A 19,942-nucleotide genomic window follows, 5' to 3' on the forward strand; every position below is an offset into this window, starting at 1 on the left:
TGTGGTATGTTTATTTGCCCCTCACACATTCCCCAACTGCATGTGCTGTGTTTAATTGCCTCCTGAAGCTGCATTAATTTCATTAGAATTTATGATTATATTTGATCCTTTATTTGCCCTCGTAGGTGTCTCTTGTTACTCCATTGGTGGATCTGATTTTATTTGCCCCTTCGCCCCACCCAAGTGCATGCATCATACACAATTGCATTGCCCCTTGGCTGGGTAGCATCAGCAGACAAACTTTGATTTATTTGAATTTTTATTTATTTATTTATTTATTGGGGTGTGTGTGTGTGTGTGGGGGGGGGGGGGGGCTGTAAAAGTTTAGTTGTATTATTAATTCCCATGAACCTCGGACATTACATAATCCCTTTGTCTCATGCCTTTGTGTGTGTGTGTGTGTGTGTGTGTGTGTGTGTGTGTGTGTGTGTGTGTGTGTGTGTGTGCATTTAGTCTTTAAGGGTGACCTAAAGTCCCCAGGATGATAAAAGCATGAACATTGTGTGGTTAAGATGATCTTCACAAGAGGAAATGTCTTCTCCTTAAATTAAAGCTCCTAAAAGAAAAAAGGCATGAGGCCTTGACTGATGTGGTTGTGGTTGCTGAGGTTACAGTGAGTGAGCGAGAGTGTGTGTGTGTGTGTGTGTGTGTGTGTGTGGTGTTGGGGACAGCAGCATCTAAGGGCTGCACTGGACTGACCGCTTCACTTGGCTCTGGATCTCTCTCCATTCCCCTCTCTCTCTCTCTCCATTCCCCTCTCTCTCTGTCTCTCTCTCTCTCTCTCTCTCTCTCTCTGAGACTCAGCTGTTCCTCCTGTGCGGCATATCCTCAGTCCATTTGAACTGAGCCTAATGCAGCACTGTTAATTTGCCTGAGTTGTCAATATAAAGATCATAAATATGTTAATTGCAGGAGGCCACTCTTGCTTTGATGAGGCCTGGGTTCCACTGATTAACACGGCTCATGAAATATCTTCTGACAGTCTGAAGCAGTCTCACGCAAAAACATAAGGGCAGGAACAGATGTTGAAGCCTGATATAGTGCCTCGGTGTTACACCCTATGCATCATCACCATTAAAAAAAGCATCTGTCACCAAAAATGAAGCTGAGAAAACATTCTTAACTTTGACAGGAAGCATCATGTAATAAAGTGTTATTCCAAATCATTTCAGAGCATTTATGATAGTCTTACACAGCGTAAAGGATGTAGACTGTGTTGAGACGATAGGTGAAAGCAGCTATAGCTTTGGACGGTGGTGATAATAAGTCAAGATAACGACACTTTAAACCACATGAATGTCCTACGCCACTCGGCCGTCGTCTGAATCCCAGGCTTGTGTCAGGGCTGCGGTGAGCAAGTGCACAGCATTTGAGCTGAAAGGAAAGAAGCTGCTGTGAAGGGAGTGTGCAGCACTGTGGAAGTGAGGAAAACTCTTCAGCTTCACCATGCGCTGCAAGAAAACATGATGTCTTGGCAGGTGAAATCACCTTAAACCCTAGTCAGTGTATCTGATTATATTTCACTGTAGGTGTCCCTTCTTAAGGCTGCATGACAGCTGCATAAGGCTTTCACGACAAGTGACACACACACACATCTGTAAAAGCTTATTCCAACTAGCAGCAGTGGTCAGACATGTTGCTGTTGTCAGATTCAGCCTAGAAAGTGTAATGACCACTGCTGCTTGTTGGGATTAGCCTTTATAAGAAGAGAGAGAGTGTGTGTGTCAGCAGGTAGTGTCGCAGTCACACAGCTCCAGGGACCTGGAGGTTGTGGGTTTGAGCCCTGCTCTGGGTGACTGTCTGTGAGGAGTGTGGTGTGTTCTCCCTGTGTCTGCATGGGTTTCCTCCAGGTGACTGTCTGTGAGGAGTGTGGTGTGTTCTCTCTGTGTCTGCGTGGGTTTCCTCTGGGTGACTGTCTGTGAGGAGTGTGGTGTGTTCTCCCTGTGTCTGCGTGGGTTTCCTCCGGGTGACTGTCTGTGAGGAGTGTGGTGTGTTCTCCCTGTGTCTGCGTGGGTTTCCTCCCATAGTCCAAAAACACACGTTGGTAGGTGGATTGGCGACCCAAATATGTCCGTAGGTATGAGTGTGTGAGTGAATGTGTGAGTGTGTGTGTTGCCCTGTGAAGGACTTGCGCCCCCTCCAGGGTGTATTCCCACCTTGCGCCCAATGATTCCAGGTAGACTCTGAACCCACCGCGACCCTGAACTGGATAAGAGTTACAGATAATGAATGAATGACCTAAATAACATTATCATATACTTACTACAATATCAAAACAGCTTAAAAATAAATAAATAAAACCTATATCCACTAGATTTAAGATGACTTCACTTGCAAAGGCCTCATTTTTGGAGCGTGTGATTTTGTTGCCTTTGTCATTGTTTTATGGATGTATGGGTTCATCTGTAAAGTTGACTCTTATTAGAGTCTTATTAGACTCTTATTATTATTTGAGTTGATCAAACAGGAAGCACAAACATGGCCTAAAAGGTCAGGCAAAGGTGAACACCTCAGATGTAGTTGACATGTGTAGCATTTTTCATCATGAGATTGTTGGAGAAGTTTGAGACTTTTAAACCCAGTTCATAAAGTTCCACTTGTTTTACGTCATTGCGTCGTCTGAAAGTGTCTTATTCCACTGGCAGGTGGCAACATCACAAGGCAGATAATTGTGTTGGTTTCCAGAAATAATGCTCAAAGTGAGTCTAATTATCTGACGGTGGAATAAGGCACCTTCACTTTGTTGAAACTGTGTAAAACTTGTAGAAGTGTTTAGAAATAGACAGAATGGTCTTATGTTGTTGGTATTAGTTAATAACTAATAGTAAATATTATTTATATTGCTCATATCTGTTCTCACTGGCCAATTTATCTGTCAGAAATTCCAGTTTATTTATTGGAAACACCTTGTACTTTCATCTATTGGTTAACTTTTGAGGTCGAGCTGCCTTTAGATTCACTGTCTGAGTGTTGCTTGTCAGTCTGGGTATCTCCTCATGTCATACACAGTTCTTTGTCTGGTGGACCACTGTAGGCACTGACACTCACAGGGGTTTATGCGTGAGTGTGTGTGTATCAGCGTCGTTGTGGTTTTACAGACGTCAGCGTCACTGCTGGGTTCAGAGTCCTCCACCACTCAAACATGTCTAGACAGTGACTGTGTGATGAAGGGCCAGAAGATGGTTAACTCAAACAATGCTGCAGTATCTCACTGTACAACAGCAAGGTGGACCTCCGGTGCAGTTGTTTCAGTTAAAGAGGCCAGTCAGTGAATACAGAGCCGTGTCATATTTAAATATTCCCTGCTTTGACCTTGTGAACACTAGACTTCCTCTTGTTCTCGTTTTCAGAACGTTACCTCACACATTTTACAGCCAGGGCATGAGGTCTCTAGATTTCACTGGGGTTTGGTGTAGAACAGAGGTGGGCGAGATGTTAACATTATCATACCATGACACATAAAGACCCAATGATATTGATTCAGTGAAACATTCATTCATTCATTATCTTTAAGCTCTTATCCAGTTCAGGGTCACGGTGGGTCCAGAGCCTACCTGGAATCATTGGACGCAAGGCAGGAATACACCCTGGAGGGGGCGCCAGTCCTTCACAGGGCAACACAGACACACATTCAATCACACACACACTTTTGAGTCGCCAATCCACCTACCAACGTGTTTTTGGACTGTGGGAGGAAAGCGGAGCACCCAGAGGAAACCCACGCAGACACAGGGAGAACACACCACACTCCTCACAGACAGTCACCCAGAGGAAACCCATGCAGACACAGAGAGAACACACCACACTCCTCACAGACAGTCACCCAGAGGAAACCCACGCAGACACAGAGAGAACACACCACACTCCTCACAGACAGTCACCCGGAGGAAACCCACGCAGACACAGAGAGAACACACCACACTCCTCACAGACAGTCACCCGGTGTGGGAATCGAACCCACAACCTCCAGGCCCCTGGAGCTGTGTGACTGTGACACTACCTGCTGCGCCACCGTGCTGCCTCAGTGAAACATATGGTTTATAATAAACTTGACTTACAATCTACACGCTAAAACATATCACCATTGCCCACCTCCAGAGCCGAGTATGTCTTATGTCCTGTAATCTTTTTATCTCTCTGGTTTTTGCTTCTCTTCTTCTGACCCTCAGCCGACACCCCGATCGAGGAGTTTACCCCCACCCCGGCCTTCCCTGCGCTGCAGTATCTGGAGTCTGTGGATGAAGGAGGAGTGGCGTGGCAGGCTGGACTCAGGACCGGAGACTTCCTCATCGAGGTAGGAAAAGAGCTGGAGCTGTGTTTCAAACTGGTTCTGTGCTGGAAAATCTGGAAAATGCTGGAAACAAGGGACCACCAAAAAGTGGGGTAAATAATCACTGTTCCCTACTTTGAGGGAATGTCATGGACATGGCATTATATAAGGCACTGGAACAAAAGCATAGAGCACGGAAATGGCCCCTAATCACACTTCTTAATCACCTCTTTAGAAAACCATTAACTTTAGATTATAAGGGCCCCTTAAATGTCCCCTAATGACCATTACTTCCATTATATAAATATATATGGTTACTGGTCACTATTCCCTCCATCTAGGCATTATACAACACTCTACTATAGGGAAGATAAATGGCCACCACTCTCTATTTCCTACATTCAAAGAGAAAGAGTAGAATTCAAGTGAGCTGTTACTTAGCACACACAGGGAGCTAGTGAATCTGCAACTGCCATAACTTTTTGTACAAAGCAGTGCATTGTGGGTAGTTCATTTCTGCTCTGTTTCTTTACTACGCATGCTACATTTCTGAATATATTTGTACACTACCTCTTGAGGTATGAGATTGTGAGATCTTAAGAGTTATACCTAGGTGTTGTTGTTTTCCAACCATGGCAAAATGGTAGACTCCATAAATAGTGCACTGTTGTTAGTAAGACCTAGTTTTGGACGTGGCTCTTGAGCGTGTGCTGCTTGGGAAACATGGCACTGTGAAAGCGGCAGTGGTGCCTCGGTTCTGTGACTAGCTGCATGTTTATAATGTGGGAAATTTTTGACAGAGAGATTGCAAAATAGATTTAATTGTTTTGTTGACGTATTGATAGAGAATGCTTCTAAAAGGTGGTTCAGTCCTGTTTCTGCTGTGCTGAGACTCGCTGGAAGCTGTGTTTGGGATTTGGCTTTAGATCCTCTCCTGAAAAACCAGCCCTTTCCCAGTGCTGGACGCTTCCCACCTATGGATCCTGAAGTGGATGTGTTGAATCATTCACACGTTTGTGTCAACAGGAGAACATTTATATAAAGCCTGAGAGTGTGAACACGAGGGAAGGTCACAGTTACATCTTTAATGAGAACACAGAGGCACACAAACACACACACACACACACAATCTCTCTCTTTCCTGGATGAGGCTTCGAAAGCACAAGGTGGTCTTCCCTTCAGGAAGCATTTCCTTCCTGCCCGTTTGTTTGTGGGATTGTGGAGAAAGACACAGCAAAGCCATCAACCTTGACTTGTCCCCACTGTCATAGTACAGACTCATAACTCTGTTCAAAAGATGTTTTCAGCATTCCTTTATATAATTATTATTTTTATGTAACTGGGCAAGTCATTTAGAAAATGCATTATTTACAGTGGCAGAGAGAGAGGATTGCAGTGACAGGCCAACAGACAAAAATCATTCATTCATCCATTATCTGTAAGCGCTTATCCAGTTCAGGGTCGCAGTGGGTCCAGAGCCTGCCTGTAATCATTGGGCGCAAGGCGGGAACACACCCTGGAGGGGGCGCCAGTCCTTCACAGGGCAAAACACACACACACACATTCACTCACACTTATGGACACTTTTGAGTCGCCAATCCACCAACGTGTGTTTTTGGACTGTGGGAGGAAACCGGATCACCCGGAGGAAACCCACGCAGACACAGGGAGAACACACCACACTCCTCACAGACAGTCACCCAGAGGAAACCTACGCAGACACAGGGAGAACACACCACACTCCTCACAGACAGTCACCCGGAGGAAACCCACACAGACACAGAGAGAACACACCACACTCCTCACAGACAGTGACCCGGAGGAAACCCACACAGACACAGGGAGAACACACCACACTCCTCACAGACAGTCACCCAGAGGAAACGCACACGGACACAGTGAGAACTCACCACACTCCTCACAGACAGTGACCCGAAGGAAACCCACGCGGACACAGTGAGAACTCACCACACTCCTCACAGACAGTCACCCGGAGGAAACGCACACGGACACAGTGAGAACTCACCACACTCCTCACAGACAGTAACCCGGAGGAAACGCACACGGACACAGTGAGAACACGCCACACTCCTCACAGACAGTCACCCAGAGGAAACCCACGCAGACATGGGGAAAACACACCACACTCCTCACAGACAGTCACCCGGAGGAAACCCACGCGGACACAGGGAGAACACACCACACTCCTCACAGACAGTCACCCGGAGGAAACCCACGGAGACACAGGGAGAACACACCACACTCCTCACAGACAGTCACCCGGAAGAAACCCACGCAGACACAGGGAGAACACACCACACTCCTCACAGACAGTGACCCGGAGGAAACCCACGTGGACACAGTGAGAACACACCACACTCCTCACAGACAGTCACCCGGAGGAAACCCACGCAGACACAGGGAGAACACACCACATTCCTCACCGACAATCACCCGGAGGAAACCCACACAGACACAGGGAGAACATGCCACATTCCTCACAGACAGTCACCCGGAGGAAACCCACGCAGACACAGAGAGAACACGCCACACTCCTCACAGACAGTCACCCAGAGGAAACCCACGCAGACACAGGGAGAACACACCACATTCCTCACAGACAATCACCCGGAGGAAACCCACACGGACACAGGGAGAACATGCCACATTCCTCACAGACAGTCACCCGGAGGAAACCCACGCAGACACAGAGAGAACACGCCACACTCCTCACAGACAGTCACCCGGAGGAAACCCACGCAGACACAGAGAGAACACGCCACACTCCTCACAGACAGTCACCCAGAGGAAACCCACGCAGACACATGGAGAACACACCACACTCCTCACAGACAGTCACCCGGAGTGGGAATCGAACCCACAACCTCCAGGTCCCTGGAGCTGTGTGACTGCGACACAAAATTCAGTGATTACAGAAAGTAATCTGTGATAAATTCATGATGAATTAGCCCAATAAAACGCCCCATTATGCCTTAAAGGGCGCATGTCTTACATTTTCTTGTGTTTTCATTTTTCCACTAAGGCCCACTTCTATTATTTGTTTTATATTTGTTTATATTTTTTTATCGTATGATTTATGTCCACCTATTTCACAGATACCTTTTTTTACTGTGCGTTTAAGACAGATGGGTTCTGGGCTCCTCAGTGGCTTAGTGATCTAAGTGTTAGCCCAGACTTCGGGAGAGCGCACACAGGCATCTCTCAGCTGATGTGAGGTTTGAGTTGTGGCTCTCCAGAGTTCGGGTCTGTCCAGAGATGTTGCGTTTGTGCAAAATGAAAAAGTGCAAAACGAAGGCGATGACTGACATCACGTGTCTTGGAGGAAGCATGTGCTGGTTCTCGCTCTCCTGGTGCTGTAGTAAGGGGCATTAAGCTAACAGGCTGATTGCATGAAAATTCTCTGGGGTTTAAAAAAGATATGTATCTCCAAAGAGTAACTTTACAGGTGGAAGTCATTGTAAAAATGTTGGATTCCAATATTATGTTATAATGATATAATATTATGCTATAATGTTACGGTGTATACTATGGTGTATACTACCTAGTACCAAGTTAATATGTACATACCTAGTTGCAAGACATAGGTGGGTGGGTGAGGGTTTGAGAGGTGGAGCTGGGAAAAAACAGGTATAAGTTATCAGCCTGTTAGAAAGGGTTATGGATTTTGACCATTGAAATTGCTACTGCCATTCTTTCCTCATTTTCATTGTTCATAAAATCATGGTGCCGTCGCTCCCCTCTCTATCCCGATTTAACAGCCCCAGGTTCTGAGGAGGGGGAAACAGAGACCTGTACTACCTCTGCTGAATATCTGAGCATATCACAAAACCAGATCTGAGATGGTGAAAAAGAGGACAAGTCTCCAATTAAATGTTTACAGAGAAGGTTATCGACCAATAACGGTAGCTCTACAGTCAGACCGTCCAATCAGAAGACTTTAGGCTACTTCACCACGCCCCCTTCTCACTCAATCGAACCAATCGGAGTAGGGGAGGGCGGGACTAGTTTGTGAACGAAACTTCTCGAAGTTCTATGTAAGCTCTAGAAAAACAATATCCCGGATGTTTGTGAAATTCCGCCCGGACATTTTTTTAGTCTAAAAAAGAGGACATGTCCGGGTAAAAGAGGATGTCTGGTCACCCTAGGATATTTTAGACAACTAATGCTAACATAATAAACTTAAACTTGCATTTAGAATACGGTCAGTTTACTCACCAGACATTTGCTTCTCCTCACTCTTGTTATTTTTTTTAAAAGATTTGACACTTGTCAGGGACTTTTCTTTTGCTGACCAGATCCAATGGATGCTAGCGATGCAGCTATTGGATGAACATAAATGTGAATTGTAACACATGGCTCTTCATCTTCACGTCAGCAAGAAATTAACTCCACCACATGCAGAATTTATGGAAGCACTCGGTTTGTGTCGGATACAGATGAGTAGTGAAAGGATGGAGAAGCAGGGCACGAGAAGTGCAGCCGTGGGAGCTATGTATGAATTATTTGATGGTATTTGAAGGGTTTATGTAGGTTGAACATGCTGCCGCTGAAACAGATTGCATTCTGATGATGTGATTACAGCTAATAAGCCGAGTTACGCGGCCATATGCTGCATAAACAATAAAACAATAGCTTTAGTCCATTTCCCACCCTGATGGCAGTACGTTGTGGATTCAGACTTGAATCTAGGATTTGTCGGGTGATCACTCAGCACCCTGCGCTTCAGTCGATTGATTGATTTGGTAAAATGTCAGTGCCAGCTGTTTTGATGTGCAAATGCGCATTGTTACTTTACAGTGGATGATGAGAGGAACCAACACAAACATAACCAAGATCCAATCTAGAAAAGCATGGAAAAGCATGAAAGACGTGCTCCAGAGCAGCCGCATACAAGATTAAAGTGTAACTACAGCTTTGAACAGTGCTCAGAAGTGTGAGAGGCTCTGCTGGGTAGTTTGTTTCATTTTCATAAGGTTGTATCGTACAATCCAGGTGCAGTGAGTGTGTAATCAGGGTGCAGGGATCTGCACGGATACCGTAATGTGCTTCTCTTTAATCGTATAGATACCTGTCTTCAGCACAGCGGATAACAATAAACGAAATAAATATACGTATATATTTAATTTTAAACAATGTTGGTGTAGTTTTTCACTCCATAGCAACACTTTTCAGCCATTAATGAAAAATTAAGGCGGAGTAACTCTTCAAGGTCACCTTACTCAATGCCATGTGTGGGCTAAAGGGGTTTAAAGCTTTGAAGCATTTGTCTGTGGAGCAAGTGGAGCTGTGTTTTCGAGAGTCATGAACCTGTTGAAACTAATCCAATACACATGGGATGTGATAGAATTGCGAAATACTTGTCAGTACTGCAGATTTCATAAGAAATGTTGGATAAGCAGGTTTCCGGCTTTATTCATTCATTCGTTCATTATCTGTAACCCTTATCCAGTTCAGGGTTGCGGTGGGTCCAGAGCCTACCTGGAATCATTGGGCGCAAGGTGGGAATACACCCTGGAGGGGGCGCCAGTCCTTCAGAGGGCAACACAGACACACACACACACACACACACACATCGTGTGTTTTTGGACTGTGGGAGGAAACCGGAGCACCCAGAGGAAACCCATGCAGACACAGGGAGAACACACCACACTCCTCACAGATTGTCACCTGGAGGGAACCCACACAGACACAGATAGAACACACAAAACTCCTCACAGACAGTCACCCGGAGGAAACCCACGCAGACACAGGGAGAACACACCACACTCCTCACAGACAGTCACCCGGAGGAAACTCACGCAGACACAGGGAGAACACACCACAGTCTTCACAGACAGTCACCCGGAGCGAGAATTGAACCCACAACCTCCAGGCCCCGTGTGACTGCGATGCTCCCTGCTGCGCCACTGTGCCTCCCCGACTTTATTCAGTAGATGTTTAATGTTAATTGTGTTAAAACAGTCAACAATTCTGACTGGAATCGCACTTTCATATGTTCGTATGTGTCCACCCCGTAAGCAAAGTAGTAGTCTGGTGTTTTACTGCTTGGTCATTTCTCCCCACTCCTGATGACCTTGCAAACAATTGGCACTCTTTAATCGTGCAGTCAATGTTATTGACCGCCTTCCTGTCCAGGAGCTCAGGGGACGTTTTACAGCTTCAGAGACGGAGCTGCTGCTCTCTCACTGTTTGACTGATGGATGTGTCTGGGGGGGTCTCTGTGTTGGTGTGTGTGTGTGTTTTTTGGGTATCTATGTGTGTGTCTCCGCTTTCTAAGACCATCCAGATAACACCAACCCCGACAGACAGAGCTCTTCTACGCCTCCTGTCCACTACTGTATGTTACAGTCAGAGCTGTGCTGACAGAGAGGTTTGTATTTGTTTATAAATATAGCTGCTGTCCAAACAAAACCTTGTATATTTGCCTTTGTTGTTCAATTTCAAAATTCAGTTTGAAGAAATGACATAGAACTCATTATCCTTAGGGGAGATGTACCCAGTTCTGTTACGTTAGCCAACAAAGTGTCACGTAGAGTAGCATTATAAGGCCGTTACATTCACCCAGACAGAGCCATGGAGAGAGCCATGGACTGCAGTGAGAGGCATGACCAGGGATTTGTGATTGTTTCACAGTATCCATTAAATGCTGTGCTGGAGTGTTTGGGATGTCACTCCTTTATTTACTTGTGTTTCATACACTGTAAAAAATTGCTGTAAATTTACAGCGAGTCTGCTACAGTATTTTATTGTAAATCACAGTATTTACAGTAAATTATTGTATTGTTCAATTACAGTAATATGCTGTAAATTTGAAATACAGTAGTGTTCCTGTAAAAATACAGTAAATGGCTGGGAACTCTGCTGCCAGTATTTTACTGTAAAATTTACAATTTTTTACAGTGTAGGATATATTTAAACTGCCTTTTAGCATAATAACAATATAGTTTTATAGCCTAATGATCATCCACTTAGGCTTAATCTCACTGCTTTTGATGCTGTTGCATGGCTCTCTTTCGCCGTGTGATCACACAGAAATTAAGTAAAGAATCCGCCGCGCTCCAAATGGAACCGAACGAGGTTCAGTCTGCCCGCTTCTGATTGGCTAAACAGAGTGCATTAACATTAAACTGGCTGAAATTTCCTCACAGACCAGCATTATAATAAATTGGATGAAGCACATATGGATACGTACTGTAAATGCTTTTTAAAATTGTTTTGTTTGTTTTTCTCACCCCTTATTGCTCACTAGCAGCTCAACATTTTTTATTGAATTTATTCATTTATGTATTTCATATTGAAACTGGTCTAAAATGCTGGTCTATTCCCATTACAGCAATAGAATGACTTCTGGGGCCCTGGGGAGGTGATATGATACAATGTGTTTAATATGACCACTGTTGGGAACTGAAAAGATGAAGATCTGTTTTGTTTGCTGTAGGAGTTAAACAAGCTGTGGTCATCTTGTGGCCATGGTTCTGTATTTGGAGCTTCAGCAGAAACCTGTACACACCTCAGTGGTCCTTTCTGGATGATGGCTAGTCCATTTTCTGGCAGGCCTTCTTCATGCGCTCCTGTCAGTGTTAGAGATCCAGCAGGAAGCTCCAAAGCCGAGCAGCGGCTTTACTGAAAATACACACACTCCCACTGGCCTCAGTGTGTGGGCACCAGCATCTCTCGCTTGCCCCTCTCATCTCACTCCTCTCTCACTCTGCTGCTCCTTGCATCTTCCTGTTCTTTTCTCATGGCGGCTGTATTCTAGTGCACTCTTCTTCTTTCTTCTCATTCTCTTGAATCAGTCTTTCTTCTCTTTTCCTTTCCTTAACTCGCTGGGAATCTTTTCCTTTTCTCTACACTTTCCTTCACCTCTCCTCGCTCTACTTTCTCAGAATGCTACACTATATTTCTTTCCTCTCCTCTCCCCTTCTGCTGCTCTCTCTCCTCAGGTCTCCTCTCCTCCACCTCCATTTTGTGTCCATATTAGCTTAGACGTTTCACACAAGGTCACTCTGTGCCCATGTTGTATTGTCCATTTAATGAAAAGTATGCATTATTGATATGTGCGTGTATAATTGATCAGTCTTGTTCCCCCACGCCGTAAGCTGAACAGGCTCGTTGCTCTCTGTACAGAACCAGCTTTATTCTTGGTGTCTCCATCACAGGAGAGAAGCAACCTCCATAGCGCTGCAGTTAACATCCGCACAAATACAGTCAGTCTGGTTTAGTCCGGTTATAATAATAATAATAGCAACTATAAATACTTTTGTTCATTGTGTTAAATGACTAACGCTAATACTGTGACTTTTCCCCAAAAAGAATGTATTCACAATAAATTACAGCAGCATAGTATTAACATACGGATTCTACAAAAATGTATCATATTGTAGTATATTCTATTGTAATGTTTTAACTTTTTATTGTTTTGTTTTAGTTGAAAGTAGAGATGCCACAAGGACCGATACTTCGGCACCAAGTCGATACTAAAATTATGAAAACGATATGGTTCTTGCGTATTGTGGTACCGGAGGTACCGAAGGGTTAATTGATCTCCCAGACAACACAAGGTCACCATAATGAGCCTACACGCTTATAAGCAGAGAAAGCTAAAACAACAACACCAACACGAGGAATGGCGTCAGCTGGAGAAGCAACAGTTCCGTTGTGACTGGTTACGGAACGGAAAAAAAAGTTACGTATCGAAATATTTAACGTTTGAGTCCAGAGATTACTCGCACACAAAGCATACCAGCGCTTACCTTGAGTCTTTCCGTCAAACCATTCATTAGTAATCTTCATGTTTGTGTAAAGAGTACTGGCAAAATGTTTACAAAAAGTACTGAACATGATTGCTGTGTAGCTAAGGCTCTCAGCATTCCAATGACACGTCAGTCAAGATTGTAGACTAATCAGGGGCCAAGTTACGACGATGCGCAACCAAGGAGGATGGACAAACACAGACCCACACTTCAGCAGAGCGCATTCGGGTTCAGTGTCTAAACAATAATAACAATAATCAAGACAATAAATATGTCTTTAAATCTTAGATTAGCTGCTAGTTCACATGCATTTGCTTCATTGGTTTATGTTTTGTCGTGGTACCGAAATTGGTATCGAGAATCGTGGAATTTGAATGGTATTGGTACCGACTTGTACATTTCTGGTATCGTGACGTCCCTAGTTGTAAGTAATTTCAACAGTGGACAGGGTACACAGCACCTTACACATCAGAGTGCAATGTCTATTCGTCCTGTATCATTTACAGCATACAGAGCTACTCTGAAACATGATACAGAGGTAGGCTAATACACTCTTACTGGTGTGGTGTCATCAGTGATTACATTTAAACGCTAAAGGAATCCAGCACTTGCTTGACGAGAGCAACCCAAATCCGTTGATCACAAGCGACCCCTTGACCAATGAACTCTCACTTTTGAGGAGGATGTGCTGTCCTCCTCGGTGTGTGTGCTTGGTGTTCTGGAAAGTGTATAGCGGAGTGAGACAGCAGCAGTAGAGTGAAGCAGGCTGTGGACTGCAGGAGATGCCTGTGAGCTTCCTCGTGGCCTGATAACCGCACCGTCCATCACGAAGCTGCCCCTTCAGTGCACAACAGCACTCAATAACCGCCTTAAATCCACATCAGTGAGCCACTCTAAACCAGCCTGGAATCTGCGTTTTATATCAGTGTATGATGATTAGTTATAGGCCACTCTTCTCTCAAATAATTGTAATTGCAAGCTTGTATAAAATAGTGGGAAGGACAGAAAAAATAGCCAGGTTTTTATGATAGATGATACATATCATGATATTTTGACACACAAGCATCATATTTAATAACTGCTGTCAAAAACTGTGAATAGTAATTACAGCGTTGAACTGCACTAAATTGTGTTAAACTGGCCTTATCTTGCTTTAGTGAGAACGTCCACAGTACGTCCAGATATGCGTATTGTTATATAATGATGCTCTGGAAGAAGTGCCTTGGTGATGATGCTAGAGGACGGCCTGTCTCATTGATGGTGATTACGACTGTTAAAATATACATGATGCAGAGGTATGTACTGACCTGGACTGGTCCATGCATGCTGTGACAAACTAGGGCTCATGTTGTAACACGGAGCAACGGTCACCTAGCAACCAGCAGCAGTATTGTGTCTGAGCATGGTGCTGAAAGCAGCTCAGCTTTTGAGGGTTTTTATTTTTTTGGGTCCAGTGCAGTGCTGTGCCTTGTGTAAACAATTTGGATGTTTTTAGCCTCGTGAAAAACACTGCATGGCAATGTCCACTCGCCGTTCTTAAAGTATAACCCATATCAGAGCATGGCTGCTGTTAGTTTGCCTTGTATTCCTGGTTGACGTAATCTGTCTGGAGCCTCTACCTTAGAAGCTGTCACCAGCCGCACAGGAAAGGTTTTCCTCCTCGTCTGCATCAAGAAATGATGTTTAAGAGTGTTACAACCTTTATATATCACCGCTGTCCACAGCAGCTGTCTGTGTGAAAATTGGATGATGAATGAACCAATAGAAATGCTCCAAAATGACTTCCATTGACTTCCATTGAAAGTTAAGGGTTTCCTTCTGCTGTAAAATTCATTAATAAAAATATTATTAAAGAGAGGCGGCACGGTGGCGCAGCAGGTAGTGTCGCAGTCACACAGCTCCAGGGACCTGGAGGTTGTGGGTTCGATTCCCGCTCCGTGTGACTGTCTGTGAGGAGTGTGGTGTGTTCTCCGTGTCTGCGTGGGTTTCCTCTGGGTGCTCCGGTTTCCTCCCACAGTTCAAAAACACACATTGCAGGTGGGCTGGCGACTCAAAAGTTTCCAGAGATTTGAGTGTGTGAGTGAGTGTGTGTGTGTCTGTGTTGCCCTGTGAAGGACTGGCACTCCCTCCAGGATGTATTCCCGCCTTGCGCCCAATGATTCCAGGTAGGTTCTGGACCCACCGCTACCCTGAATTGGATAAGCGGTTACAGATAATGAATGAATGAATGAATGATTATTAAAGAGGCCAACATCTTGGAAAAAAGCCCATTCTTTGGACCTGGTAACATTTCATAAGAAGTGTATGAACATGAGTCATCTATGGCATATTCACAGGCAGTGCACTAACACTTCCATATAGATTATAATACTTATGTATTACAATTACATAATCATATTGAAAAGGGCACTCCACTCCACTCCACTGCCCTCCACACAGCAGACTGGGTTTGGCTCCCAACTCAGGCAGGACCATCAGGCTCTACCTATAAAATGATTCACTCTTTATATGCCACTAGCTCATGTTTGGCATTGAGCATGGTTCCCTTAAGCACTTGTGCGTCTGCTCCAGAGTGTCACGTTCCATGACATACTCAATGGACGCTATACAACCTGTGTGTTTGCATCTGAACACGGGTGCACCTTAATCTAGTAGATGGAGGTTAAACCTTTGGATATTTGGTGTATGTTATGGACCCTTTAAAGACAGATTTATTGTAAAGTCACAGCTTTAAGTGCATTTTTAAATCTTGCTATTTGCTGAGTGCATCTTTTACACGTACAAAGCCCCCTGAGTGCCTGGTGGTGGGCTTAGAAGATGTGTGTGAGCACAGGTTATAGAAGAGCAGTGGTAATCTCCACACACAATGAGTTGCGTACATCCATTCACAACACTGGAGATGTATATGGCAGTGGGATTTGGGATGTCATGGTGCATCGGTTTCACTATATGCTGTGGTATTAACTCCCACAGATAATGTGCCATAAACATTGTATTTATATTTTGCTTGATCTGTTTTCAATAAAACCTGTAATAGGTGCGCTGGGTTGATAGAGCATCACTGCTAGCATTAACACAATAAAGATTATGACCTCAGCTGAATAGACAGAGCAGTATTCATAACAACAGTCTCTGTGTAGTGTAATACAATAATGGCAGGCATTTTCACTACAGCTATTTTACAGTAATGCTCTAATACTTTGTCCTGCTTTAATAGGCAAACACCTTCCTGAATGGCTTATACATCAGGCCTCAGGGGCTAGAGCTGAAAATTAGTCAGTTGGCTAATACAGGCACATTTACCCTTGGGTTAATATAGGGCCCGATTGATGTGGCAAATATATATCTGACTTAAAGAAGGGAGAACAGTCAAATAATTCTATATTCAGACCAGTTTGGTTAAAAAAAATTATTTTCTGTTCTTATTGTTTTATTTTCCAACTGTATAAACTTACAGGGCGTCACGGTAGTGCAGCAGGTAGGTGTCGCAGACACACAGCTCCAGGAGCCTGGAGGTTGTGGGTTCGATTCCCGCTCCGGGTGACTGTCTGTGAGGAGTGTGGTGTGTTCTCTCTGTGTCTGCGTGGGTTTCCTCCGGGTGACTGTCTGTGAGGAGTGTGGTGTGTTCTCTCTGTGTCTGCGTGGGTTTCCTCCGGGTGACTGTCTGTGAGGAGAGTGGTGTGTTCTTTCTGTGTCTGCGTGGGTTTCCTCCGGGTGACTGTCTGTGAGGAGTGTGGTGTGTTCTCTCTGTGTCTGCGTGGGTTTCCTCCGGGTGGCTGTCAGTGAGGAGTGTGGTGTGTTCTCTCTGTGTCTGCGTGGGTTTCCTCCGGGTGACTGTCTGTGAGGAGTGTGGTGTGTTCTCTCTGTGTCTGCGTGGGTTTCCTCCGGGTGACTGTCTGTGAGGAGAGTGGTGTGTTCTTTCTGTGTCTGCGTGGGTTTCCTCCGGGTGACTGTCTGTGAGGAGTGTGGTGTGTTCTCTCTGTGTCTGCGTGGGTTTCCTCCGGGTGACTGTCTGTGTGGAGAGTGGTGTGTTCTCTCTGTGTCTGTGTGAATTTCCTCCGGGTGACTGTCTGTGAGGAGAGTGGTGTGTTCTCTCTGTGTCTGTGTGGATTTCCTCCGGGTGACTGTCTGTGAGGAGTGTGGTGTGTTCTCTCTGTGTCTGCGTGGGTTTCCTCCGGGTGGCTGTCAGTGAGGAGTGTGGTGTTTTCTCTCTGTGTCTGCGTGGGTTTTCTCCAGGTGACTGTCTGTGAGGAGTGTGGTGTGTTCTCTCTGTGTCTGCGTGGGTTTCCTCTGGGTGACTGTCTGTGAGGAGAGTGGTGTGTTCTCTCTGTGTCTGCATGGGTTTCCTCTGGGTGACTGTCTGTGAGGAGTGTGGTGTGTTCTCTCTGTGTCTGCGTGGGTTTCCTCCGGGTGACTGTCTGTGAGGAGAGTGGTGTGTTCTTTCTGTGTCTGCGTGGGTTTCCTCCGGGTGACTGTCTGTGAGGAGTGTGGTGTGTTCTCTCTGTGTCTGCGTGGGTTTCCTCCGGGTGACTGTCTGTGTGGAGAGTGGTGTGTTCTCTCTGTGTCTGTGTGAATTTCCTCCGGGTGACTGTCTGTGAGGAGAGTGGTGTGTTCTCTCTGTGTCTGTGTGGATTTCCTCCGGGTGACTGTCTGTGAGGAGTGTGGTGTGTTCTCTCTGTGTCTGCGTGGGTTTCCTCCGGGTGGCTGTCAGTGAGGAGTGTGGTGTTTTCTCTCTGTGTCTGCGTGGGTTTTCTCCAGGTGACTGTCTGTGAGGAGTGTGGTGTGTTCTCTCTGTGTCTGCGTGGGTTTCCTCTGGGTGACTGTCTGTGAGGAGAGTGGTGTGTTCTCTCTGTGTCTGCATGGGTTTCCTCTGGGTGACTGTCTGTGAGGAGTGTGGTGTGTTCTCTCTGTGTCTGCGTGGGTTTCCTCCGGGTGACTGTCTGTGTGGAGAGTGGTGTGTTCTCTCTGTGTCTGTGTGGATTTCCTCTGGGTGACTGTCTGTGAGGAGAGTGATGTGTTCTCTCTGTGTCTGCGTGGGTTTCCTCCGGGTGACTGTCTGTGAGGAGTGTGGTGTGTTCTCTCTGTGTCTGCGTGGGTTTCCTCCGGGTGGCTGTCAGTGAGGAGTGTGGTGTGTTCTCTCTGTGTCTGCGTGGGCTTTCTCCGGGTGACTGTCTGTGAGGAGTGTGGTGTGTTCTCTCTGTGTCTGCGTGGGTTTCCTCCGGGTGACTGTCTGTGAGGAGAGTGGTGTGTTCTTTCTGTGTCTGCGTGGGTTTCCTCCGGGTGACTGTCTGTGAGGAGTGTGGTGTGTTCTCTCTGTGTCTGCGTGGGTTTCCTCCAGGTGACTGTCTGTGAGGAGTGTGGTGTGTTCTCTCTGTGTCTGCGTGGGTTTCCTCCGGGTGGCTGTCAGTGAGGAGTGTGGTGTGTTCTCTCTGTGTCTGCATGGGTTTTCTCCGGGTGACTGTCTGTGAGGAGTGTGGTGTGTTCTCTCTGTGTCTGCGTGGGTTTCCTCTGGATGACTGTCTGTGAGGAGAGTGGTGTGTTCTCTCTGTGTCTGCATGGGTTTCCTCTGGGTGACTGTCTGTGAGGAGTGTGGTGTGTTCTCCCTGTGTCTGCATGGGTTTCCTCCGGGTGACTGTCTGTGAGGAGTGTGGTGTGTTTTCCCTGTGTCTGTGTGGGTTTCCTCCGAGTTCTCCGGTTTCCTCCCACAGTCCAAAAACACACGTTGGTAGGTGGATTGGCAACTCCAAAGTGTCCGTAGGTGTGAGTGTGTGAGCGAATGTGTGTGTGTCTGAAAAAACATTTTTCTTTTTGTTAACGATCATATATTTTCCATATATCTAAATAAAATTGTCTCAAACGTTGTTCTACACACGGGCCTTCATTAAGTACACAGATCAATGAATATGCAATTACCTCTATCTCCGCCCACCCCTCCATCAGTGGCCTGCACTCAATAACCCCGCCCTACACCAGACCCTGCAAAAAGACCCTTTAAAAGCAGCAATGCTTAACTATGGCTGCTTATTTCCATCACAATTGATCTAGGGTCTGGACACCACACCACGGAGATGTTAACAAATGTAAACACTTGACTTTCACTGTAGGGGGACTTTTAATCTTACTCTGACAATTAAAATACATTTGACGTGTTTTGCTTAATTGTATCCTTTATGGTACTTATGTGTACATTTGCTGTTTCAGTGTGTATTGCTGTCATAAAAGCTTGTGCAGAGGTTTGGGCAAATCAGAATCAACAAAAGCATGGTTGCTGAACTTAGAACACTAGAAATGTGCATGTAAATTATTTTTAAAAAGCTGGACGACACATTTTCAATATTTCAATAAACATTATTTACAACATTCACCACTGACTGACGGTCATTAGAGGGCGCTGCCGTCAATTCAGCACTCAATTTAAAACTTAGTTTAAAAATATTAATATCGAGTACGCCAATAGGATTATGTTGGATGGTGATGTTTTGTTTCTTGTTTGATCTCCAAAGCATTTCAGTGGATTTTGTATCGGTTCGTATTGATATCAGAATTATATCGTATCGATCCAAAACTAAGAAATATATCGTGATATAAATTTTGGCGTATCGTCCAGCCCTAGTATCGCCTTATTTTCAAAATGACTATGACCTGCCTTTTAACCTGTCATTTGTCTTTTTAGAGCTTTTCCTTGTAACTTTTTGTTCAATAGTGAGTTTTAAACTACGTTTGTGACTCTGACTACGTTTGTGAGTCCATTTTCACTTCTCTTTTATTAATCCATTGATCACTAGATAAGATGTCAGAATTAGCCATGGATTACTTGATTAGTGATGGCTCACAGTGAGAGTGAAAGAGTAGATCAGGCTTTATTCTGGTCTTGGTTGATCTTGGCTCTACTCTGTGG

The 19,942-nt window shown here is 45.2% G+C and overlaps 1 protein-coding gene across 1 annotated transcript in view; it reads left to right on the forward strand.

Moving 5' to 3' along the window:
* Positions 1 to 19,942, forward strand: part of shank2b (SH3 and multiple ankyrin repeat domains 2b) — a 168,749-nt gene that overhangs the window by 126,150 nt on the left and 22,657 nt on the right. The window contains exon 17 of the mRNA XM_066649888.1: positions 4,170 to 4,294. Within this exon, the coding sequence (XP_066505985.1) occupies positions 4,170 to 4,294 (125 nt within the window). The remainder of the gene's footprint in view (positions 1 to 4,169; positions 4,295 to 19,942) is intronic.

This window comes from Hoplias malabaricus, chromosome 17 (assembly GCF_029633855.1).
Source record: "Hoplias malabaricus isolate fHopMal1 chromosome 17, fHopMal1.hap1, whole genome shotgun sequence".
NCBI classification, from domain to species: domain Eukaryota; kingdom Metazoa; phylum Chordata; class Actinopteri; order Characiformes; family Erythrinidae; genus Hoplias; species Hoplias malabaricus.